General features: G+C 38.2%; 1 protein-coding gene across 1 annotated transcript in view; it reads left to right on the forward strand.

Annotated features, from left to right (window-relative positions):
- The first annotated feature begins 846 nt into the window (after positions 1–846).
- tmem163a (transmembrane protein 163a) overlaps positions 847–27,514 on the forward strand; it is a 98,212-nt gene continuing 71,544 nt past the window's right edge. The window contains exons 1-2 of the mRNA XM_049484748.1: positions 847–1,147; positions 20,533–20,652. Coding sequence (XP_049340705.1) covers positions 970–1,147; positions 20,533–20,652 — 298 coding nt within the window. The 5' untranslated portion in view covers positions 847–969. The remainder of the gene's footprint in view (positions 1,148–20,532; positions 20,653–27,514) is intronic.

Consider the following 27,514-nt stretch of genomic DNA (forward strand, 5'->3'; position numbering starts at 1 on the left):
GCTGAATTCGGCACAACAAAGCCATGCTTGTTTACAGGAAAGACGCATCGCTAGCGCCATCTTGTTCCGTGCTCGGGCATGGATCAAGCTCACAATGCATGTGTAGCTGGGCCCAAGTCCAAGTAAACCATGACCTGGACCACCTCTTCAAGCTGGCCAGGGCACGATTCGGAGTGATCAAACTAGTCAATCGAGCCGTGCTTTGGGATGTAACCATACCAGGGCATGCCACGGATTGCTTAATGTGAGTAAACCCTAAATGTCAAAGCCCTCAAAATTCTACATATAAAGTGTGGAGCTGCTTTGAGCTTGTTAATGATGTAAGAATAGTGATTTCTTAGTATGTGGAAAGATATGCCCCTATCACTAGTATTTGTAAACCTGTTGGGAGCATCGGCTAAAAGTACTGTATTTTTAAAATGCTGGGAGTGAATGGAGGTGGGATATTCGACAAAAGTTAGTACTCGTTGCTATGTTTCATTACACTCCAAGTCTATTCCACACCGGATTTCTCCTTTAAAGTGAAGGTTATGGTAAAATGGTTAGTTGAAGAGTTGGTGTGTGTTCAGGGCTGGAGTGCGTCAGTAAGAGGGTGTGGTGAGTGTGTAATAAGGTCCTTGTGGGGACCAAAGCAAACATCTCCAGCATGATGGAAACACTTGACTACTCCCAGTAATGTAAAAAAAAACACATATATATTTATAATTTAATTTGAAGTGAAATTTTTATGTGTTTAAAATGAAGCTAACATTAAGGAAACATTAGCACAGAATGTAGAGTACATACCCCACAAAGCCAGGAATACAAAAACCGTGTGTGTGTGTGTGTGTTTGGTAAAGGGGGAGGCTCCGCTGCTGATGCCGGGACACACACTGCGTTCAGCAGCGCATCTCTCCGGCTGCATGGCGCCCTCTCTCAGACTCTGAATCTGCTCTCAGAGCTCCACAACCGCCCAGAACTCACACAACCATGACGGAGCCCTCCGCCTCCTCCCCCGTCCCCGACCCCACCGTGGTGGACCCCTCCGCGGTCAGGAACGGCCGCTGCGCCGCGGCTCTGGAGCCCAGCGCGGGCATGAGAGGCAGCGAAGTGCGCGCTGTGGACCAGGACCAGGAGATGAAGATCACGGACAGCGTGGAGGGAGAAGGTAAGCGCGAGGGTCTCTTTATCATCATTATACAGCATTTATTAGGGCTTACCTTCAGGAAAAGTTTATATAAAGTGGTTTATTAATAAGTGTAGGTTAAATATTAGAAGCTCATCTGAAGTTTCTATTAGAACAGGCGCAGAAATCAGTGACTCGATTCTTTTTTTCTTTTTTTTACTGAAAAGGATCAATTAAACTGATTCGAAGTTTGTGAACTAGGATCTATATGACATGGTGTTGCCATATAAGCAACAAATCACTTTTTATTATTACACTGTCCCCTCATTTTTTTATATGTTAAGACTATATTCTGAAAGCCAAAAAAGCATCTAAAACACGCAGTTCAAAAGAATCGATTCAGCAAACTGAATCAATCTCATCTGACTGAGACCCGAGGGCATAAATTAAAATAACAAATTATTTTTTTTATTTTTTACTAATATTCAGGCAGAACATAGTTTAATATCACTGTTAATATAACGCCAAATTGCATACACTGTCCTCTAATTTGTTAATATATTATATACTGAAAGTCTATTTTAAGGCCAAGGTGTTTTTCTTATTTACCTCCTTTAACCTCGTATTTTTAATATGTTGCCTCAGATCAACATTACACAGATCACAAGGCAATAAGGCTGAAGTAATGGTTCTCTTTTTTTTTCTGACAGATATAACAGGGACCCCCAAGCTTCTAACAAAGTGGGCTGATCTTTATGCATTTATCATGCTATAGATGGTTAAGTTTGCTAAAATAAATAAAATGATAAAAAATATATATATAATAATTTGCTTTTCCGTTTTTGTTAAATCTTACAATTCATAAAAGTCGATTACTGGTGTAGGTTAAATATTGCAAGCTCATCTTAAGTTCCCATTTGAGCAGACTCATTGAGTCTGAATTGTTTGTTTGATTGTTTGTTTTTTAAATAGACCCAGTTCAACTATGTCAAAAATAATTTAGTTTTCATTAACGCTTCAAATCAACTAAACAGATTTAATTGAACAGATTTAAAGTTTGTTAAGACTTATAATAATATAATATTTTTACTTCAAGATAAATAATGTAATGTAAGAAACATTTCTATAAAGTTTATACTATTACAACTAGTATAAAGATTATACAATTAAATGCAGGTAAAATATCAGGAGCTCATTTGAATAATCACCTTTTAATGAAAAGGTTTTATTGATTTTATATTGAAGTTTGTTAACATTTCTAAAATAATTAATTTGCTTGTCATTTTTTTAAATCATATAATCCTTCAAGAAAAGTCATTATAAAGTAATTTACTTTGGAGTGTCAATTGAAGTCTGTTAAGATATTTATTTTTTTCTTAAGATGAAAACTATGGTTTTATGTATTTTTGTTATAAAATCAACACTTCAAATCTGTTTTTTTTTTTTTTACATAAAATCAACACTTCAAATTTACTAGTTACATTTTAGAGATTGGTTCATTGTCGAAAGCAGGCAGGTCAAAAGAATCGACACAGCAAACTGAATCATACTTTCCATCATTTAGGAAAAACACACATACAAACACAAAAATACTTACTTTTTTTACTTTTATATAATATTACATCAAATTTAGACACAGGGTTAGTCGGTTGTTTTTTTATTCATTTCACTAAACAGATTCAATTCAGCCGAATCGATGGGTGTTAAGATAGGTCAAATAATTCATTTGTTATCTCTAAATTGTCGCTTAATATGAATTTTAAAAAACACTATTCTTCACAGTTTAACACGTGGAGTAATGAAGCAGTAACTGTAGTCGAAGTCAAATTGGGCAGGGTCAGTCTTAGGGAGTTTAGAGTGTCTATGTTTCAATAAAAATATCCATATTTGACACATATTGATAAGGTATCTGAAACTAAAACAATAGGATAAACTGCAATATTGATATTTTGTCCCACCCTTGTACATTGTAAAATGCCAGGGCTTAGCTTTGGCTGACGCAGCCAGTAGTCTGCTAAAAGTCTCTTTTCTAATACAGACACTCTGATATTGAGCCCTTATGTAAATTCATTAGATTAAATACTGGTGAAAGATGTCAGATTGATATATCCAAATTTAATTAAAAATCTATATAAAAATCACCACAGGGATTCTCCTGCAATCGTAGTAAGATGGTGCTTCGACTTATAGGAACATCACAGCCTGTGCCTTCCACATCATTAGAAGAGAAAACAGTGGGGGGTGGGGGAAGGGGCAGGTAGACTGGATTACCCTTGTAAGAATGAACAAACCTAAATACTCTGAATTTGGATAGCTCATATTAAAGTAAATAAAATGTTGCTGTTTCTGTGCAAAGACTGTAAACTACAGCTGTAATGAGATATCAGTTCCTAATTATGCATCATTTTAAAAGCTGTCAGTAATTAGTCACTTTATGAGTTTATTGTTCAATCATCGATTGAGATTATGTTTTGTTGATGATAGAGATGACTGTTTCTGGATTGGTTTGACTAATACCCAGCTGAAGTAGAGCTCGAGCTCTGATTGGTTCTGCCTCTGAGTTTGACTGTCTCTTTGAAAGCTGATGCACAAGAAGGCATGCAAACAGTTTGCTGAAGACAAGCCTTATCTGGACAGGATTAGTTTCTCAGCGGGTCCTGGAGTAATTTTCTCTTTTATGGGGGGTCCTCTGTGATTTTATTCCCGTCCAGAACAACCATGTACGTGTTTTTCTCAGATGTCCTTTGAGAAGGTTACAGGCTGAATTATCTACTGTTTTTCTCTGAACTCCATGGTCCTCCAGTAATTTTAATCCAGTCTGAATCCATATCTATGAGTTTCGTCACCTCACGTTAAATAAAATAGCTATTTGTCCTCTGCTACACACCGTAATTACACTTTGGGTGCGCGTTTCCACGAGTGGGAAATGGAGGAGCTACTGAACGCGATGTCATGTGACCAAGAAAGCCAAAAAACTCACTGGTCCTCCTGTTTTTTCAATTGCAGTGCGGATGCAAGAGTTTTATCAATGAGTAGAAGTGTGAAATATTTTTCACAGACGTCCCCATTAGAAACTAATCCCATCCGAATAGGGCTTAAGGATATATTTAACTGGAATCATGTTCTGTGGTCTGAGGAGACCAAGATAAACTTGTTTGGATCAGATAGTGTCAAGCGTGTGTAGAAGCCTCACCTGGCGAGTAGTACAAAGACAACTGTGTATTGTGTACAGTTAAGCATGGTGGTTTGGGGCTGCATGAGTGAAAAGTCAGGGTAAAATTAATGGACTGGCCAAGCATGTCCCTGTTGAGCAGCTGTAATGAACTCCGTGCCCAATGCTCCATTAGAGTTTCTGGAGAACTCCATTGTGAAATGGACTTTGGTGTATTAAAACATGGTAAAAAGTACTTACCTTTGTTGAATAGCCCATCTCCGCTCTCCCGCAGCTTTTCGAGATCCAGTATTTTGTACACTTTGCCCAAACAGGCTTTAGCATGGATGATATGGGGCATGCCTTGCGCCTGCAGATAAATTGCTTTTTCCACCGTTATCCAGGCTCAAAGTAGCCTCACAGTTCACTGGTAGAATCTAGAGAGCACTGATATTTAAAACGAGGCATTTAGAACTTTAGTACTGCACAAGAAGCTTATACAAAAACACTGTTTACATGCCATAGCGTAGGTAAATCTCTATGCGCCACCATCTTAAATTTAAGTCACAATAAGTCAGCTATTAAGCATGAATACTAAAACATTTTGAGCAATTTTTATGTCATTTGTTGTTGGTTCTTTGCATTCTAATATCGACAGTAACCAGATATTTTCAGCAACAGCTTGAATTCATGCATTTCCAAAAAAATTATTTTGCAATCTGCTCAACTATCCTACCTATTCATTCTTGACAGCTGACTTATTGTGACTTAAATTTAATTTACCTACGCTATGGGATGTAAACAGTGGCTTTTAATAAAATTCTTGTGGAGTTTTATAGTTCTAAATGCCTAGTTTTAAATGTCAGGGTCTGGATTCTACCAAAGAAGTGTGGAGCTACTTTGAGTCTGGATAACGGTGGAAAAAGTGATTTATCTGCAGGGGCAATGCATGCCCCATATAATCAATTCTAAAAGCCTGTTTGGGTAAAATACACAAAATACTGGATCTCAGAAAGCTGTGGGAGAGTAGAGGTGGGCTATTCAACAAAGGTAAGTACTTTTTAGGTACCACTTTAAAATACTACTACATTTATAACAGGTTTATAAATGGTTTACAATTAGTTTATTAATGGTTACTAATTTGGACCTGTTGTTTGCCAAATAGTGAACCCACAGCCATCTATATTGTTGCCCTTTCTACGTATGTGTTATAACTGATTATTAATGATTTTTAAGGCATTTACAACCTAATTAGTAACCAATAATAAACTAATTGTAAACCATTTATAAACCCTTTATAAAGGTAGTCTTATTTTAAAATGGTGCCACTTTTTATCATGTTTTAATACACCCAAAGTCCATTTTACTCTGGAGTTCTCCTTTAAGGCAGTGCTGAGCAATAATGGTGGAAACACAATATTACCACAATTTGTTCATTTTCACATAGGTGTGTACTCCCTTACTTGCTTGTATTTTATACAATGATTTTAAAACCCACCCTACCTCTTGCTAATTCTGATTTAGCCAAATATTTTTGGTTGCCAAATATTTCTGGTTGCCAAATATTTCCCGTTGCTAAATATTTCCCGTTGCCCGATATTGGTGCACCCCTAATTCTTTGGCTTGACTATATTTCTGGCTTTTTGATCCTGCTTGTCTTTTGGTTTACGTCTAAGTCTATCTAACCAATGACTGTTTTGGTTGCCTTAGCTCTGTTACTTTATATAATCTGTTTATCACTGCACACCTGCGATCAGTGATTGCTTGCTACCAACACAATCACCTCAATCTTTCCATCTATAGATACATTATTGCACAACACATCCTAGTACAATGATATTACTTTTTCTTATCCTCTTAAATTCTGGTATTAGTTGCAGTGATGTTTATGTCTGTGCATTATCAGATCTGTACATCATAATATTGCTACTGGCACCAACCCAGACCTCTCAAATCGATACATCGATTTCATTTGGGAAAGCCGCAAATGAAAGAAAACACTGAACTGTGTTAGTGATGGATCTTTCTGTTTTATAAGTCTTCTTTTGTTGTTCTGGGATCTCTTTCACACTGATCATCGCTGCTCAGTGTTCTGAGACCTCATCATTTTCAAATAAAGCCCTGAAGCTGACAACTTCATTATTTTTGTAAAGCTTCCAGCTACAACTATTGTGTACATACACCAATCAGCAGTCCCAGCATGCCACCAGAACAGCTCTGACCTGTTGAAGCATGGATTACACAAGTCTGTTAGCAGCATCCTTTAGTCAGAGTTCTTACATCCTGGTCACGGTTCCTTCTGCCCAGCAAATTAATGGTTTTCCATTTTTCTAACACATGTTATTCAACTAATCTGTACATTAACAAGCCCATTCAGAGCTGCCGTGGGTGTCTTACAGCAGGTAGTCCTCTAAAAAGTGCATGACAATGGCCATGTACTCAGATACAATATAACTGATCATTTTAGAGTTGTCTCTTATTTTTTTCCAGAGCTGTATATAGACACAGGAAACAGGCAGAACTGTGTGTGCAGCGCTGAATGGGAAATTACAGTGCAATCTTTCTACACCTGCTGTCGCTCCCGTCTGTCAAGCTAAGGATTTTTTATCCACATCACAAAAGATATCTTTCCTCGCAGTCCCAGGTGGAAAGAATATTTTGCAGTGTGTAATCCAGCCTCTGCAGGCATCTACTGGGATGCCTTCACATCCTTCCAGCTCCATGCAGAGCAGATCTCCTTTTTTGGGTTAAGGAATTGAGAACATGGTGAGAGTAATTTAATCAACATCCTGTCGTATGTCCCAAACTGTTGCCTGATGATGTTTGAGTGATGAAATTTCTTATTCTCCCAAATTACCACATTTATAAATCTTCCCTGTAGAGCGGGGTTCTCTAACTCAAATTACCTGGGGGCGGCCACTAGCCAGGCTGTGTGAAGGATTGCAACAAATTGCAATGCAAGAGTGAAAATCAGCTCCTCTTATAAACTATGTACCAAAATGTTTAATTTCTGATCTGATTCAGATACTCAGCTGCTGATACCAATACAAAAGAGGCAAACACAGGGCCCAAGTGAACTCAGGACATGCTTTTATTTTTTAAACTTGCCCTAAACCACACCCAAAAAAACTTAAACACGTATGGTAGCGTTGTAGCATCTTCTTACATGGAACGCAAGAGTCCCGGTTGCCTCAGCCCTCCTTCTTCCGTTGAGTCCTTTCCCAAGTGTTGGCTGAGGTTCTTTTGAATGTCCCTAGCTGAGCTAATCAAGAATACTAGAACCGAGTCTGAGTCAAGACCAAGACCGGGACATGTCGAGTCCGAGTCAAGACCAAAACCAGGAAAAACCAAGACCAAGACAGAGACTAGATTAAGATTGAAAAATAAAAACATTAAATCAGCTTAATCTGTGTCTCTTCTAAAACTTAAAAAGGAGTCACCACGTGACGTCAATTGAATCAAATTCTACTTATTTTTATGATAAATTGTAAAAAAAAAAAAAATCACAATTTGCCCTTAAACAGCTCGTCGCTAAGATTAGCTAGCTCGTCATGATGCTAGTTCGCTGCTAACATTAGTTATCTGGCTAATTTGTATTTATCTCTCCTTATTTTTCTAAATGTCTGGAAAAATTAGCTGTGGTCCCTGAGGTCCCTGTTATCGTAATGTGGCAGAATTTACATTCTGCAGAATGTTTTTTCTTTCTGTAAGTCCTGCATATAAAATTTACGATCATTCACATAACCAAAGAGTATAACTCCAGTGAGCCGGTGAAAAAGGGCACATTTAACTTAACATTGGACTATTCAAAATGAAAATGTGCATTGATTGGATACTGAAGGAAAGTGGGAGTAGCTTGTTTTTTCACCAGGATCAGTGTTGTGCCAGTTCACAGCTTTTCTGAACTAATTCAAGTTCAGTTCATACATGCTGAAAGTGAACAGTTCATGTTCAAAGTTCACCATTTTAATTCTGAACTGGTTCAAAGTTCAGTTCATTCAGTTCACTTTTTTCGTGAGATATTCAAATAAATACTTTTTTTCACACTACAAGCTAGCCCCCCCTTGCCTTCGCCCTTGCGCTCCGCTCTCTCTCTTTCTCTCTCTCTCTCTCTCTCTCTCTCTCTCTCTCTTGCTCTCGCCCTCGCGCTCCGCTCTCTCTCTCTCTCTCTCTCTTGCTCTCGCCCTCGCGCTCCGCTCTCTCTCTCTCTCTCTCTCTCTTGCTCTCGCCCTCGCGCTCCGCGCTCTAGCCAACGTTCATTTACAGGGATGTCTGCTGTTCATGACACATAATGTGAACTAATTCACGTTCAGGTTCTTTATTAAAAAATGTGTTGCGTTCAGTTCAACGTTCACGAAAAAATGAGCGTGTTCAATGAATGCGTTAATTTGAACTCGTTCACGCACAACACTGACCAGGACTTCACCAGGACAGTCTTATCCATAGTCTCAGAGTCCACTTCCCCCTGAGACCGAGACAAGACCGATTCCAAACAAGGTCGAGTCCGAGACGAGCCTGAGACCGCTCGTTTTTGATCTCGAGAAAGGGTCACTACAACACTTTTAATCAGTCCTGTTCTGCTCAGCTGGGCATCCTGAGAAGGGGCGTGTCACATTTTCAGGTTGGGCCCACGGTTCTCTTGCCTCGCTCTGTGTCATTACAGTACCAGTCAAAAGTTACATTAAAATATCAACTTTTTAATCAAAGCAGCTAGTTATTGGCTCACTGGGACTGGGGCTGCTGCAGATTTATGGTAAGATGTGGAACTGGAATCTGGATTGGTGATGTGTCTCATGTTAATATTATGGCAAGTTTATGGTCCAGCGCAGGCTGTGGACTGTAATTTGGATCGGTAAGTGGATAGGCCTTGTCTGCCTGTTATGTGATACACTAATTATCTAATTACACAATTAAAATGTACAGCAATTTAAGCTCATTTTGATCAGTGTTTGCATGCAGAAACTTTGCAGTACTCGTCTATGCATATGCCGCAAGTGAGTTTGCAGTGGACACACTGATGATGGCTTGGAGAAGGACAGTCAGTCAGCCTGGATCTGTGCTTTGATTTATTACAATTTTTAGTGGGGAAGTGGGTTTTTCACACAGATCAGTTCTCCCACAGAGACACAAGACTGGCATTAACAACTTGGACAGCTCTGGATGGGGGATGGGGATAGCCCTGTTTGAAACTGTCCAATAATATCTAGTTTCCCTGGTGTCTCCCTATGATTTGTTTGGAGATCAGTGCTGCACTGCAGATCTATAAACTCCATCTGAAGCATTACTGTAGCCCTGTCCACATCAAAGGTAAAATGGGTCTGTATATCTGAAAAATGTTACTGCAGTTATTATTGAATCAGCAAATCACTGGTCAAACTCCTGCTATAGGTTCTTAAGAGCAGCAACATACACCAATCAAGCATAACATTATGACTGTCTCCTTGTTTCTACACAATATATGTTTTGTCAGCTTTATTGATCATATAGGACATAAAGTTCTATAATTTCTGTAGTCCTGTATCTGTTTCTCTGTATATTTTATTATTATCCTTCTTTCACCCTGTTCTTCAATGCTTAGGACCCCACAGGGGAGACCACCAAAGAGCAGATTATACATTTTTAGGTGGGTCATTATTCTCAGCACTGCAGTGAAACTTATTAACATGGTGGTGGTGTATGAACTGTTAGTGTGTGTTGTGCTGATGGTATGAGTGGATTAGATGCAGCAGTGCTGCTGGAGTTTTTAAACAAAAGGTAAATACAAGATGTAGAGTTTGGGCAAGTAATTAAGTGAAATTTTAACTAAATCAACAGCAAATTCCTTTCAATTTATACTGCTTTCTCTTACAATTATAATTAAGGTTGATTTGAGTATGTAATTATGGGCCACTAATAGGTTATAATTATGCATTTGTATATATAATATACTGTTTATATACAGCTCTTAAAAAATAAGAGACCACCTAAACATTGTGTTTCTTTGATTTTACCAAATTGAAAACCTCTGGAATATAATCAAGAGGAAGATGGATGAAGCCATCAAACCAAGCTGAACTGCTTGAATTTTTGCACCAGGAGTGGCATAAAGTTATCCAAAAGCAGTGTGTAAAACTGGTGGAGGAGAACATGATGCCAAGATGCATAAAAACTGTGATTAAATCCAGGGTTATTCCACCAAATATTGATTTCTGAACTCTTAAAACTATGAAAATGAACTTGTTTTCTTTGCATTATTTGAGGTCTGAAAGCTCTGCATCTTTTTTGTTATTTTAGCAATTTCTCATTTTCTGCAAATAAATGCTCTAAATGACAATATTTTTATTTGGAATTTGGTTTTATAGAATAAAACAACAATGTTAATTTTACTCAAACATAAATAGCAAAATCAGAGAAACTGATTCAGAAACTGAAGTGGTCTTTAATTTCCAAAGTTGTATATATGTAATACATTGTATCGTTTTCTTTTGCACTACATTATTGATATGTGATGTAGGCACTCTACACAAAACATTGGCGCTTCAAAATATCTAAGACAAAGACTCACCATCCAGTTTGAGTTACTAAAGTTACGGCTTCATTATGGTGGCCCTAATCAAATGAATAAAACCTGCAGTGAAGAATATTGGTAGTTATATTCTGTGAGTATTTTATCCTCTTCAATAAAACTGATGCTGTGAAGTATTATAGAGAATTGTCTTGCAATAATATATAGAGAATTGCAGAATCATAGTATTGTTATTTCATCGTTACCATTTCATCATTACCAGTGTATTGTGATAATATTGCATCGTTAGACGCCATGTTATTCTCAATCTGTAGTTATATTTTAATTCCCTATAACCTTGGATGTTTTCACACCAGCACTATTTGGTCTGGGTAAAAGAGAACTGTGGATCGATTGTACTTTTGGTGCAGTTAGTTTGGGCAGATATAAAAACAGTAATCACACTTAGTTGATGATTAAAAGAACTGTACAAGATCTGCGAGAGGAGGTGGTCTCAGTCCGGTTCCAAACCAATGCCCTAGTTGAGAATGTGGTCTGACTTCGATCCGACACAACTATCAAATATACTCCTCATGTTTGAGCTTTAACTGCTGTTCAGGTGCAGTTTAGCCTGATTTATTTACCAAGATAAATACCATAGCTATGAACACACGCTGTGTCTGCTGCTGCTCCATGCTAAGCTGTTTTCACACTGAATGCCGTATGTGCAGCTATCAATGCTCATGTCCGCACAAGGCCACTTGCTACATGGATTCAATGTGTTCAACATTAAAGCTGCTTCACATTGCACAACTATATGCACAGGTCTGCAAGATACACCCTTTTTGCTATATTTACCTTCTTGGTCCTGTGCCATACAGCTCTGACCAATCAGATTAGACAACGTGCTTGCATGCTTTGTTAGGGCGCATTTTGGTGTGTTTAGGTTTGTGCCTGTGTGAAAACAAACCAAACAGGTGTGAAAATGCCCTTAAATTCTGAGATCTGTACCAGATATCTACCCACTGTTATTTGGCGTTGACTTGCCTAATGTGCTTTAGCGCAGTGTATAACAGACCAAATTGGGTGTTTTCGGCACTAGTTCTCCATAGCTGCCCTTAATGACACTTGATGACACCTCATTAATGCGCGGTCAGTGTGCAGCAGGCTTGTTTGTAATTGAGAGGAAGATGAGAACGCTGCTGCACAGCAGTAGTTCAGTCAACATTACGGCAGCCCCTCTACATAAACGACTGCAGGGCAGTAAAATCTCTGCAGGGCCAGAGAATATTCCTGTGTGTAGCTCACCAAAGACCAGGATCAGTGAGAATCTGATCTGCTGTTAAACTGTCTAAATGATGGGTTCTTAACATTTTTTCTGTGCGATAGAGTTCAAAATATTTTGCAACCCCTTCCAACTATAAAAAAACACACAAAAACCCTGCTTTCTAAAATAAAGAAGATAATTATTTGATAAAATTACTCATTTAATGTAAAGGTTGGGCTGCAGTGAGACACAGGGCCCTATCTTACACCCTGTGCAAAGGCGCATTGTGATGCCCATTGCAATCTTACACCCCGTCAACAGTCTATTTTCGTCGTTTAAATGGCACAGTGCGGATCAAAGAACCAGAGTTTGGTTCAACCAAAAGAGGATGTCTCGGCCCAGATCTACTGAACCATGGTCTGGTTTATTTGCAGTGTGAAAGCACTTTTCTTGATGGTTCAGAATTTCAGACCAATTACAGGAAGTTGAGTCAGTCTTTAAACAAACCAGAGGTAAAATGAATTGGTGTTGTGCCGGAATCTGACTCCCCTTGGTGTTCAGGCACGTCACGCAGAAGTATGAACACCACGCTTAGACTGGAATTCATTTATTTACTGAAACAGTAGATTAACACTTTTATATAAACAGAAATAAAAGAAATTTGAGGAGAATCTTTTAAACACATTCAGCAGTTTGTAAACTGATCATAAAGTATTATACTGTATAAGATGTGAGGTGGTATCTTGTGAGTGGTGTTGTTAGTAACGCTAACCAGTATGCTCATGGTAAAGCATACATACAGTCGCAAGAAAAAGTATGTGAAACCTTTGGTATTACTTGGATTTTTTTGTAAATTGGTCATTAAATGCGTTCTGATATTCATCACAAAAAATAAATATGTTTGCATGGTTTTCTTAAACACAACATGTTAACATCAGTGTTCTCAAGTCTCACGCTTTGAGCGTGTGACACACACACTTCAGCGAGTTCACACGCTCACACACCACACATGGTATTTCTCACGCTTGCCAATCCATGGCTGTATTTTATAATGTACTTTCGTTGAGCCAATCAGAATATAGATCGCTCTGTTGTTAGGCAGACCTAGTCTAAGAGGGTGGAGTTCAGCCAGAGTGTCAGGTGCGAAGAACTGTCCGAAGACTCCCACAAAACTTTAAAACTTGAGAGCCCTGTTAACATACTTTTTCTTGCAACTGTTTAAACTGCAACCTTAAACTGTTGGACAAAAAATACATGTTAAGCTTCTCAATGAAACACAGCAAAACAAATACAAAATAGACAAAAACAAAAATATAGCTATTATCATGGTATGGATTTTTTATTTTTTTCATAAAAAAAATTCTAACACTATTATCATATAGGATATGATATGGCACACCCCTATTCAGCACTATTGCAGCACTGCCAGGCCACAGACTCCACCCTTTCCTGCCCAACAGCGCAGAATTCTAATCATTAATGTGCTCTTTTCTCATTACCTGTTTGTGGAGACAAGCACCATTACTTTAAACTTTAAACAGTACTGTTCCAGGATTAGTTTTTATCTTGTTTTAAGAAACGCGTCTGCGGATCGATTTTTTTTTAAACAATCGCGGATCAACATCTGAACTCACCATCTCATCATCCACCCCCTGCCCACCATAGTGTTCCTCACAGCATGAGCTGTGGAACAGCGTTCCTGCATGGTACCTGAAATCCCACCATGCAATCAATTTGTGCCATTGAATAATTTATAAGGGTTTTTAATTTGCTGCCGGGGGTCCTAGACTGCGTGGTGGGGGTGGGAGTGGGCTGCAGACATGACTTCCAGGCCTGTTGTTGATTTTTAAAGGGAGGACTTGGGAAATGAGTTTCCTCCCTTTCAGCAGATTTAATTTCTTTAAAGAGCTGCTGGTGAAGTCGCAGTCAGCAGTCGCTATAATTACAAACAAGAAGTGTGATGCAGAGCTGATACACTGATATTATTCACTTCACAGCTTAGGTGCTTGTTTCACTATGGCAAATTTCAAAAATGTTCCCTTGCAGTTCTCAGATTTAGCAGGATGCAGGTTTCATGAGAAAAACTCAGCTCGCAAATTAGCACAATATCTGCAACTACTTCAGAGTTACCGTATATACGGTGGAATAAACAGCAGCAAGTTTTAGAGAGGTACAGTGCTTGCAATGCATTTTTTCATCTTTAGAACCACACATTTAAATGTATTTTATTGAGATTTTAAATGACAGACCAACACAAAGTAGCACATCATTGTTTAGGGTCATTGTCTTGCTGGAAGGGGGATCTTCTTCCCAGTCTTTTCTTCCAGGATTGTTTTGTATTTAGCTCCATCCATCTTTCCATGAACTCTGAGCAGCTTCCCCACAGCATGATGCTGCCACCACCATGTTTCACAGTGGGGATGGTGTGTTCAGGATGGTGCCACACATATTGCTTAGCATTTAGGCCAGGAAGTTCAACTTTGGTTTCATCTGATCACAGCAAACTGGCAAAATGCAAATGACACTTCTACGTCTTTCTTTTTACAATGGTTTTCTTCTTTCCACTCTTCCATAAAAGCCAGATTTTTGGAGTGTATGACTTATAGTTGCCTGTGGACAGTTCTCTGAGCTGTGAATTTCTGCAGCAAAAATATCAATGCTGGATTATAGTGACTTAGTGCTTTGTGAATGGCAGAATGATTGCGAGTTTCCCTTGTCAAAAAACCTGATTATGCTCACGGCATGTCTCTAAGCTGCCTGTATTTCCTAGTTTTTGACACTCTCAAACTCTCTTCCATATTCCTTATTTTTTGCTTGGATGAGTTTATTTGCAAAAACAGAGTGCTATCCTTTAACCATAGCTTTATCTGTTTTTGCCAATGAACTCTTCATATGTCTGTTCATCAATCTGTCTGACGTTTTTTTCTCTCTGAACAATAGTTGCTGCTTTTTCTTCACACTGTGAAGCTCATCTCAAATCACCCGTCTCAGTAGGGTTTAGGTCAGGGGATTGTGGAGGACAAATAAAGAAAAAAACTTTGAAAGAGAAGGTGTTAGTGTTGCCAACTCCTCAGTAAGGAAAGTAGCGTTTGGCTGTCCTAAAAGTCGCTAGAAGTCACTAAATGACATCATCATCTAATTTGCATAATACATGTTTTTGAAGCTATGAAGGATTAAAGTTGTGGGAGAAAAAAAGAGTAAAAACACTCTAAATATGGTAGAAATTTTACAAATGAAATCTAACAAATGAACAACTTCTGTTCCTTTTTAAATAGGCAGTCACCTTTTTTTTACAATAACTTCATTTTTACATGAATTACATAAATTAGTTTTTCCTATGTTGTTAAATGTTTTCTTTATTTTTAAACCTATTATAGACAAATTGTTTAATAGATATTTAGCTTTTTATAAAGAGGCAGACACTGTGGAGGAGGTGAGTGACAGGCTATGTGGTGAATGAGGTGAGTGACTGACTGAGACTGTGTGGGAGTTAAATTCAGTGATTTCTTTTCATGTCACACTAAAGACACATTTATATTTACATCCTGCTCTGTAAATACTTGGGCGGGGTCAGTCAGTGGTGGCTTTGGTCATACGCAGTTTATTTACAGTGTGTTCGTGGAGTGGTGTGGGTGAGACTGCACTGTGAGTGTTGAGGGCGGGACTGAACCCATTTATCTTGGGAACCAAGGCTGTATTCGAAATGGCTCTCTATTTACTGTTTAGGGCACTATTAATGAAGGTCATTAGAGGGAATTGGAACGTGATTTTGAGGGCACTATAAACTCCCACAATGCATTCTGAATTATTGTAAACATTGCTGCTTACTACTCGAGCTGAATGTGTCCCAGACTGCATTGCACAAGCACATTGTTTTCTCCAAACAATTACAAACACAACTCGGCATTTAGCGTGAAACCACCCAATCTGTGAGCTGGTGTACGCTGTTAATTTCATGTTTCTCCATGTAGTTCATTAATGGGAGGGTAAATGTTTCTAAACAGTGTAAATGTAAAAGTCAGAGATTACTCCATGATCAGCTCAGAGCTTCTGTCACACCTGGCGCTGTAGGCGCTTCTGTCTCTCCCACAATCAGCTCTACCTGCAATCTGCAGCCTCCGGACTCCATTGCCCAGGATGCACCTCACACTGAAACTACACTGACTCATGATCACATGACACATCACATGCTTCTACCAGGAAGTCGGTCCCCAGAATACTAGGCCTCATGGCCTATAAAAGGGACTCATTTTGCACCTGTGCTCCGCCGAGTATTGATGGTATTTTTCCTCATACAACGCGTTTCTTTTGCCTATTTTTGTATCTCTTGTTTTTTGACCTTGCTTTGTTCACTGACTCTGATTTTTGCCTGCCCTCTGATATTGCCTGCCTGTGTTTGACCTCTGGACTGTTTCTACTCTGGTATGTTGTATTCCTTCTGCTGTTGTTCGCCCCTGTTGATATATTTCTGTCTGACTATCCCTTTGTCTGCTACTTTATTTAATAAAGTCACGTTTTATCTGCATCAGTCCTGTCCAGCCATGACAGCTTCACTAACTTTTAAAGACATTTCAGCCCTTCAGGAGTTCAAGTGTTTATGCGACCAATACTGGAGCATGTTATTAGTGTACCCCTATATAGTGCTACACTAATGAGGAAGTAGAGTAGGGCTGCAGCTATTGATTATTTTAATAATCGAGTACTCTACTGAAAAATCGATTAATCAGATAAAACATAAAATAATAGATTTCATAAAATAAGAAATTTCACTTAATAATGAATGACCAATTGGTTTAATATTTAAATTCACAACATAGATTTCCACATTGCAACACAAATATAAATAAATAAAATACAAAATAGACATAAATACCACAAATGATAATTTAATAATTTAATCAATTAAATTAAATTATATCAACTTAGGTGTCATATTCTGGATAGGACTCAGACAAGTGCAGATTCAGATTTGGGTTTCGGAAGCAGTGTAATAACAGCAAACAGGAACCACGTAGACAAAAGCATACCATAAACAGGGATAGTCCAGAGGATCATACACAGGAAGGCCAACAGCAGGGTTAAACCAAAAGGCAGAAACGATTAACAGTCCAGGTCAAACACGGTAAATCCAATAATAGAGGAACAGGCAAAAATCTTCGTCGAAAAAACAAAGAGCAAGGTCATACACAAAAAAATCTGAGACTAGAGACAGAACGCTTTGTAATGAGGTAGAACCAACAATACTGGGAACAGGTGTGTGCGTGAGGTGCTCTTTTATAGTGCCAGTAATCAGGAAGCAGGTGATGTGTCATGTGATCGGGTGTGTGTGTGATGTCAGCTGGTGGTGCGTTCTGGGTAGTGTAGTTGTGTGGGAGAAACAGGAGCGCTTTTAGCACCAGACGTGACATTAGGATTTCTTGTATGTATTAAATATAGGGCATTAATCAGTAATAAAGGCATAAATATTGTTGTTGTTATGTTGTGCATCTTAGACAATGCAGTAAGTATTGTCATGGCTGTGCATTCTGGCCAGAGTAACTTTATCTCGCTAACTTCAACATGTATTTATTTATAAACTCCACAGCGCTGTGTTTACTGTGTACATAAAGCCTGTATTAAGTCTAGAACGCGTCTCTGTTGTAATAAACTAAACACATGTATTAGACAGTATTCCTAATAATCAGCGCTCCACAGCGCTGTTTCGTTATGTTATTAAGGTACATTAATAGTAATCTTATTGATTTATTATAAGGTAAATTGACCTGCTCACCGCTCCACCACTTCAAAAACCTCCGCCTCCTCCACCTGCTTACTATGCATGGGTGATATAACGCTAAGCACGCTTTTTCACAATAAAAATCCGCACAAAAATTAGTGCTCTGCGTTTTAAAACGAATTAAATGATTACTCGAGGCACAGAAAATGTATCGATACATTTTTATAATCGAGTAACTCAAATTACTCGAGTAATCAATTCACCTTTAGTGTAGAGAGCCATTTCAGTCACAGCCCTAGAATCTTAGGTATATTGGGTCCAACTATTGAGAGTGAGTATATGTACACATGCCTATGTACACACATACTTATTGAAGGGATGTATTGGATCATGTGACTTGGTGGAGTAGTGGGGAGGGGGCATTTGTTCAATTCCTCCTAACACTGGTAGACTTCTCCCCCCCTCCCCATTAGCATGTGACTGCTTCACCCCCGCCGATCACTTTATTAAAGCGGATGGAGTAAAGTAAAGCAGTTTAAGTACAGCGTTTCTGCTAAAACAAAGATGAGGCTATGCATGCATAGAGCTTACAATGAACAGTGGGTAGTTTAGGCTACTGGTTCTTAATGGACTGGTTGCATTGTTCAGCAACTTACTGGAGTCACGTCTCCCCTGTGAAAGCCCCTGTGCTGAGAAACACTGAGCGGGCTGTTTTGCAGTTTAAGGCATCATTGGGAGCTGTACGCTCCTGGCATTGCTTTGCGGCAGGCTGTGAAATGCCTCAGACTGTCATTAATAGCTGTACCTCGTCTCTGCACGTATCTAGAAACCCTCCGCATGTGCTGGACTGACCCGGAACATTCTTGACATCAGGAACATTCTGGAATAAGGCTGGGCTCTTATTGTTTCTGTAAACTGTTCTGTGAGTATTTCTTGGTAGACGTTGTTTTGTTGGTTTTCAGGAGGCCTGTCACAATAATTATATTATCAGCTTATCGATGGTACAATAAATGGACACAATCTCATAGTATTTAATAATCGTGATATCATCCATTGTGTCTATTTGTATATGTTTTTTCTCATATAGAAAAATTGAATAGTATTTTAGACAATCATGCTTCAATGACTGTGACTCCATACACACAGTGTGAAGTGCAGTAGATGAAGAAAAAAGTATTTTTATATGTATTTTCCAACTTTTGGTTAATTATTATATTTTTTGTCTTTAAAACCGTGTAATTGCGTTGTAATGCTATTCTATTATCATTATTTCAGTTGAATTTAATGGACTTAAAATTGCAAAAATATTGTTTATCACAATCATTTCTTGGATGATATATCTGCTTTTTTTTTCTACAAATAATTTAATAAGCTGGAGAAGGCTGATTTATTCCAGAGCATTAAGGTTAAGGTCAAAGGAAGCATTCATATATTTCTCTTTTAGTTAGCATATATTGGTTTAAGTACCAAAAATAGCCATTCTCTATCATTATTTTATATATGTTTTATAATTATGTCTTCTGAAGTGACCAGGATGTTTTGCTTCTTGTGCCTTTAAGACTGAGTAGTAACATGATGTGTTAGAAACATCCCCCCCCCCCAAAAAAAAAAAAAAATCTAAACCAGTCAAACATTTGGACACACCTCCTCATTCAATTATTTTGTTTAATTTCTTTATTTAATTGATTTTGTACATTGTAGATAAATTTTAAACCATGCTCTTTCAACTGATTTACAAAAAGCGGATGGACAGATTTTTTTTATGTTTGGAGTGTTTATAGGGGCAGTTAAGACTCAAGTGCAAATACAAAAGCATGCAAAAAGTGAGTTTTGCAAAATATGTTATCCTTAAAAGGGGCATTAAACCCACCTTCACTCAACCCTCCAGACTCCACCCTCAGCCTAAATAAAAAAAAGGCAAAAAAAAATGTGAGGGGGTAGTTTGGGAGGGGCACTGGGTGATGGTATGGGTTTAGAGGCAGGGCAGGAGGGAGAGCTGATTGGCTGAGCTGAAGCAGCAGCAGCAGTGTGCCTCTGATAGCGGTGAGACACAGATAGTTGGATGTGATTTAGTGTCTGCGTACCAAAGTACACAGACACATCACCCACGCCTATAGCACAGTTGAACCTGAGAAGGTGCTACAGAGGTGGAAAATACCATAAAAAAACAGTTTTTTTAAAGGTCAGAAAATTTTAAGCAGGTTTGGTATGTTTCATGACACATTGTTTCAAAGGAACACATTTCAGATATTAATGGAAATATATATGTTTTGGGTTTAGTGGATCTTTAAAGTGTAGATGAACATCTACCGAGCATCTACAGTGGAAAATCCATATAAAGCTTTATTGAGTTCTTTCTTTCTTTTTTTCTCCCTCTTTCTTACTTTTTCTTTTTCTCCTTCTTTCATTCTCTCTTTCTCTTTCTTTTCCCTGAGCAAGTATTACAACCATCACTCAGCTAATAAGTCACATCCCCTGTGAGTTCCAGCACCTGCCTCGCAAGCAGAACTAATTTTCCTTTTATTACAGGCAAAACAACAAATTAGCGAGCCCTAAATCTTGTAGGAGAGCATTCAATTCAGCTAATTTAACAGGCCCATTTAGTTCCCGGCTGCGAGTCTCACTCTCTCTCCCTCCGGCTGTTCAGCTCGGAGAACACTTAGCAAAAGCTCAGCCTGGCTTGGCTCGGCTCGATGCGGTCACGGATCAGCACATTCCTAATAAGCCCTTGTCGCCGGCTCCTGTTCAGAGAACGGGGCGGGTGCTATCAATTGTCTCTAAAGCAGTGTTTTCATTGTTCTTGTGACAGGTCTGTTGGAGAGCAGCATGCGCCTCAAACCCCATGAAGCTCAGAGTTACAGGAAGAAGGCCCTGTGGGTTTCGTGGATTTCCATTGTGGTGACCATCATTCTGGCGGTGGCAGCGTTCAGTAAGTTTGCACTCCAGTACTTTTGCTGTGGGATTGGATGGAAGGGGGGTGGGCTGGATCTCAGTGGATTGTGTTGCTTCTCAGCTTTGGGCTTTGGAGTTGTGTATTGGAGTTTGTGTATTGGAGTTTTGGAGTAGCATTTTGCTACTCCAGGCTCGGCGTGCAGCTAACTGCACTATGTGACTTTGGTGAGATTGGCAGGACAGTGCTTACACAAACTGTGTAAAGCCTTGAAGATACTCAAACACAGAAACTTTAAGAAAGTTTTGCATGTGCCACGACAGAGTTTGTGATGCAAAGCAAGTGCTAACTGCATTCTAAGCATTGCCACATGGGGCAAAACAAACTGTTTCTTGTAAGCAGTATTGGGCACCTTACTTTGAAAAAGTAATTAGTTATAGTTACTCGTTACTTCTCCAAAAAAGTAACTGAGTTACTAACGGAGTTACTCCACTATAAAAGTAACTAGTTACCAGTAAAAGTAACTATCGCCTTACTTTTATTATTCGCCCGTCAAAAAAAAGGAAATCAATTATGTATTTACTATTATTATTAGAAAAATAACAAACGAAAATAAACCCAAAATGTTGACAAAAATATAATCTAACGAATTACAAAAAATAAAAACTAAATTCTTCACAGAACCAAAGAAAATTACTAAAACAAATAATACTGAAAAAAGCGGAAAAACGCGTCTGGGGATGGAGTTAAACAAACCAAGCCACACTCAAAGGAAATATGTATATAAACAAAACAAAATAATGGACGAAAACAACAATCTAATGACCGTTAAAATAGTATTAATATAACAGCTTCACCAAAAGAGAATAGAGCTCAGAGATCGGCCCAAAAAATCCGACCCAGCCCGAGCCCGTGCACGTTCTGCCCAAGCCCGAACCATGAACTGTCATTATGAGACCCAAACCATAAACTGTCTGTTTTCGGGCTGATTGAATGAGCGAAATATAATCAGAATTATGTTAAATAACACTGAAACATAGCATAAAACTATTATTTAATTAAAATGATTTTTAAGAACAGCTACACACAGTGCTGCAAGTCAAACGCGGAGGTGTTCACGTGCGCCCAGAGCTACGTGATTACATTTTTCATTTTATTATAGTTTGATTCAGTAAGTTTTAATTTGTTTTTAGGGTGGGCTTGCTAGTTTTTATTAGTTTTCACACATCTCATCAGAGAGATCAATCTAATAAACGTGAGAGAGAAAGAGAGAGAGAGAGGGAGAGAGAGAGAGAGAGAGAGAATGAGAGAGAGAGAGAGAAAGAGAGCGAGAGAGGGAGAGAGAGAGAGAGAGGGAGAGAGAGAGAGAGAGAGAGAGCGAGAGATTTGCATGTTCTGGTGTATGAGCTACTCACAGGTAAATGTTCTCACACATTGTATCTCCTGTTTCTCTTTCATCTGCCTTGCGCTCATATTGTAATCCCATACATAGTTCTGCAGTTTCTCAGTGTTTTCTGTCGTATTTTGCGGCTAGCGCGAGCGCTTTACACAAGAACTAACGCCACAGACCACGAGGTGATGCGCTGTTGTACAACTCCGCTGTACAACAGCGCTTATAAATAAATAAATAAATAAACACGAAAATTCAGTAATTTTAGTTCGTTTTAGTTAGTTTTATAAACACAAAATACAGTTCGAGATAGTTATGTTTTTTTCCTTTTAATTACCGTTTTTATTAGATTCAGTTAACACAAATGTTTTTTCACTTTCAGTTTTCGCTATTTCGTTCGCTTTAGTGAACAATAATAATTGGTTACTTAGCAACATTGTGATTATCACACCAGAGCTTTATATAAAATAAAAATAGGAGCCCGATTTTGGGACGGTCTTTGGGTCAGGTCGGGTTCGGGCAGAGAATCTAAGCTCTAAAAGAGAAAGCAGCAGCACCACAAAAACCGGAGCAGCTAAAAAAAGCTTAACGTCCTTAAATCGCAACTTGGCCTGTCCACGGCAATCACTGAATTGATTAGAGCAGCAAATCGTCACAATTGTGCCTCACTTCACCACGCCAACACACAGGCACAGCGGCCAGAAGCTCAAGTTCACCGGAAAGAAGAGGGGTTAACCAGGGCAAAGCAAAGTTACAACAAAAAAAAGTTCATAGAGCGGCTAAAGTAACGTGCAGTAACGGGGTGTCGGAAATGGTAACGGCGTTATAGTTACAGTCATAGTAATTAGTTAGATTACGTTAGTAACGCCGTTAGTTTTAACGCCGTTACTCCCAACACTGCTTGTAAGTATGTATGTGTGTGTTTATGCTAAATGCTGAGTGTGAACTCAAATTGTTACTCCAATTTCATTTCAGCTTGTTTTCATTCTTTCATTCATTTCAAAAAACTCTATCTAGATAAATCTCTCCATTCAGATAGAGTGAAGTTGATTGTGGTTGGAGGAAAAGTATAAATATATACCATTCGACACCCTATTGGTTTATACGTGATCCATCACACCTGCACATCATGTCATGTCACACTCCAGCAGAACATAGCAGACGTATGTAGCCTGTTATGACTATATTAATATATATAATATAATATATTTGTATTGTACTAAAATTAATTCATTTTTAATGGGTATATATATCGTCGCTGTCCTATGAAAAACACAAAAAAAGTTTACTATATAATTTAAACAGACAAACTGTCCCTTACACTGTGCCAAAGTTTCTTGATGAAAGTACCAATAGAAACTCTTCAAAATGACCTGAAATAAACTCTTTTTACATTGACTTACATTGAAAGTTTAGAAGGTTTTTTTATCTCTCCTGTAAAATTGCTGTTTTGAGATATGTGTTTTCCATTGGACAGCGACAATATACATTATAGTCATTATGACTTTTAGAAAAATGTGTTTTGTGTGTATATTAAAGCTGGACGATATGGCCAACATTTAAACTGCAATATATTTTCTTAATTTTGGTCGATACAATATGATTCCGATTTCGATATAAATACTTTGAAGGCCTCAGAAAAACTGCTACAAATCCCTACCAAGTAAATCTGTACCTACTACTGTCTTCAAAACCTCTCACAAAACACTATATTATACCATAGAAATGAAAATGTTGTAAACAAAGCAGTAAAAAAAACCTGTCCATGACAGGTTCTGTAAATAATACATATAAAAATACTACAAAAATTATATCATCGTTATTGAAACATTTCTTATCGCGATAAATACCCATATTTAATTATTGTCCAGACCTAAGGGCACTATAGGCTCCTGTGGTGCTGCTTAAGCTTTTGTCCTCAATGGCATGTTTTTCCCCTTTCATTACTTTTACTTTTATACTTTAAGTAGCTTTGAAACCACAACACAGTTCATGCTCTCTGAGCTACAAATGTAAGACTGAAGCTTCTAGCATGTTCCTTTAGTCAATAAACCCCTGACCCAGACGCTCCTTCAGGCCTGAGCGAATCCTCTGATCAACTAATTGAATTGTAATGCTTCAGTAAGTATCTGTCTTCGGATGCCTTTGCTTAGGTGTACAAGATCCCTGGGGTTTGATAATCTAATTTGTAGCATGTGTATCCAGGCTGTTTTAAGTCACCCATGACCCACTAATTTATATTACTTAATATCACTATAATAAAACTAATAATTATAAAGATAATACTCTTTTACAAATTATTGAGTGTTGATTTAACACTTCCTTATGTCACTGTGTATGATAGGCAGGACATCAACTTTCTAGTACACATAGCAATGGATAACGATTAATCAAAGTTTTTTTTCTCCTTATGGCTAAAATCTTTTAAAGGTCATTTAAATGAAAATAGTTTATTAATCACGACAATTTTCTGTGATTTATACATGATTCAAATCGTGATTCAATTTTTTGTTTCCCTGTTTTTTTGGAAGAGGGGTAGTAATAATAGTGTAGTGTGGTTGAGTAATTTGTAGGGCTTTTCAGTGTGTCTTTGCTATCATAACGTATTTTGCATGGCTCAAAATATACAAAAGGCATGTACTAATTCTCCTAATGGATTGTGGGTTTGTTTTGGGCGTAACATGAAATGAACCAATCAGTGTGTCACTTGCCATTCTCTTTAAGAGCCAGGTGCAATCTGACTTTGGTGGATTAGTTTTTTATGGAGCAGCGTTTCAGCGCTTCTCAGCAGTGGAAACTGTCCTGCTCATTCACAATGTGACGGTGCAACAGCAGGTCATTTACAGGAACAGAAGTGTTATTTTATTTTGTATTCTGTTTATTGCTGATGTAAAAGTTGGGTTTGTGCACTGCTCCTCATCTGTCTGTGTGTGTGTAGCGAGTGGGGGTATATGCATGCCAAGCATACGGTGCACCTGCATAGGTAATATAGGAATGAATGCCTGACTTTTGACTGTTGTCAGGGTTCAATTCAGTCAGTGGTGCACCAGCAATACACCAGAAATGTACCTAAACACATGTCATTTCCAGACCACCCCTTCCAGCTGCGTAGTTATATTTGTAAACTCTGTTGCTATATAAACGACATAGATGGAAGGTGTGAAAATGGCTTGTTGATGGGGTGTAATATAGTAATAAGTATTGCCACGCATTATTTGCAGGGTGTTATAACGCTACAGACAAGAGTCAGACGCATGCTGTAAAAATGAGATGAGACTTTAATATAAGGAACAAAAACAGAGAGTAGTCATTATACAGGCAAGGGTCAGAAAAGACGAGGTCAAACGGGAAATTGTCCCTGAGGTGGAGATTGCCCATTGACGGAAATGGAGGAGTCCGGGTTTTGGACTACACAGTCTGTATAAGGCATGACAGGTGAAAGATAAGGCACACAGAGAGTGAAAAAGAGAAAGAGCACAAATAATAAGTAACTCTGCAGTTTTGACTCTGTTCAGACAGTCATCTTAACAGATCTTATTTAAGAATCAAATCTAGTTTGCCTTCAGTTTAAACATAATATAAGCTCAATGTCAAAATATATTGATACTAATTTACCATATACTACTATCTACAAGTGTACCAGAGTGGCAAAGCGGCAATTCTTGATTGTTCACATTAATAAATGTAAGTGAGCTGTTTTTGCTTGTAATGTAAATTAATCTGTCCCTGAAACAGCACATGTATGCACATTAATACATTTTTCACGTGTTTTCTCTGCATGAACATGACTGGGAGAACCCTGTTTCATCAGTGACTGTTCTGTAATGCTTAATATGGTGTCTGGTTACGGATAAAGTCACCTTTGGCTTGCTGAATATGGTAAGGCACAACATGCTAGTGAGGTAGCCCCCCTGAATGTGGAGCTGTGCACAAGCGCAGTAGCCAAAATAAGCTGGAAAACCATATATTTTTTTGCACTATTGGTGCAAACACTTTAAACTGTTTAGGAGTTTCCAATCAGACTTTATCATTCATTTAAAATGTGCAATAATCTGTTCAATAATCTGCCCATCAGTTTAGAATATTTTAATCTTTCCCTGTTTAGCAATGAAAGATCAGAGCCTAAGGGAGATCACCGGTTCGAATCCTGTTCATGTAGCTTGCCATCGGCTACTGTAGACCTAAGAGAGAGCACAATTGGCTGTACATTTCATTAAGGTGATTGTAAAACTGTATGTTTAATTGGAAAGTGTGCAGTAAAAACTGAATTAAAATAATTGCACTAAATATGTGCAGTATTTGAATAGCCGTTTTTAAGAATCTGCCACTGCTGATGCATTTTGTCTGAACATGTAAAAGACTTGTCTTTAAGAAAAATCACTGAGCTCTTCTAGGAACAAATATTTAAGTAACTTAAATCTGATTTTAAAAGATCAGTTTTGACATGTCTTCACTGTCCTGGAAAATTAGAGTTCACATTTAGGCAAAAAATCTGATTTGAGTTACTTTAGCCTGGTAATGTAAACATAGCCGAAGTATTTAAAACAGAAAAACCTCATCTACATAATCTAATAAAGCTTCAGTTTCCCCTGTTGTTGTTTAATTAGCACTGAACTCTGCCTTTGAAGCGTGTGGTAGACTCTGTCCTGGATCTTTTGTTTGATCTCTGCTCATCCTCGTCAGGCAGAGCTTTAGGAAGACAGCTGACTGTCAGTCCAAACCCTGTAGACAGGATGAACAGACCACACAGGACTGAAAAAAGAGAGAGAGACAGAGTTGAAAATCTGGTAATGACTGAGCTGATTGATGCTCCTCAGTGCTTTGCTGCTTCATGTGGATTTTGAAGGAGCTGGCAGGCTTTGTCAGGAAAACTACACATCGTTGGCAGCCTTGTTTTAGTCTAGGGACTTCCTCTTTCCCAGCAAGTCTCGTTATCCTTACATTTTTGTTTCTTGTTGTTTAGTGTGGTCCTGTGAGTCTTTCTGGCCTTCTTTTAAATGATACTTTGCATCTTATCTACTAGTGCATCTCAGAAAATTAGAATATCATTGAAAAGTTACTTTATTTCAGTAATTCAGTTCAAAATGTGAAACTCATATATTATATAGATGTATTACACACAGAGTGATCTATTTTAAGTGTTTATTTCTTTTATTATTGATGATTATGGCTTACAGCCAATGAAAGCCAATTGGTGCTTTTTGCAATGTGGGCAGTGTGCCAAGTCCTGTTGGAAAATGAAATCTGTGTCTCCATTAAAGCTGTCAGCAGAGGGAAGCATGAAGTGCTGAAATATTTTCCTGGAAAACACCTGGAATAGCTTTCAGTTAACAGCTGTGCTGAACTTTTCAAGAGTTAATTACCTACATTTCTTCTCCTCTTAATGTGTTTGCATCAGTTGTAAAGTTGTAAAGAGGTTGGAGAGTTGGTATACAGTGAATAGCTCTATTTCAGTAATGTTCTAATTCACAGTATGACAAGAAATACTCAATTAAGTAAAGAAAAAAATGA

The sequence above is a fragment of the Astyanax mexicanus genome, chromosome 11 (assembly GCF_023375975.1).
Source record: "Astyanax mexicanus isolate ESR-SI-001 chromosome 11, AstMex3_surface, whole genome shotgun sequence".
NCBI lineage: Eukaryota > Metazoa > Chordata > Actinopteri > Characiformes > Acestrorhamphidae > Astyanax > Astyanax mexicanus.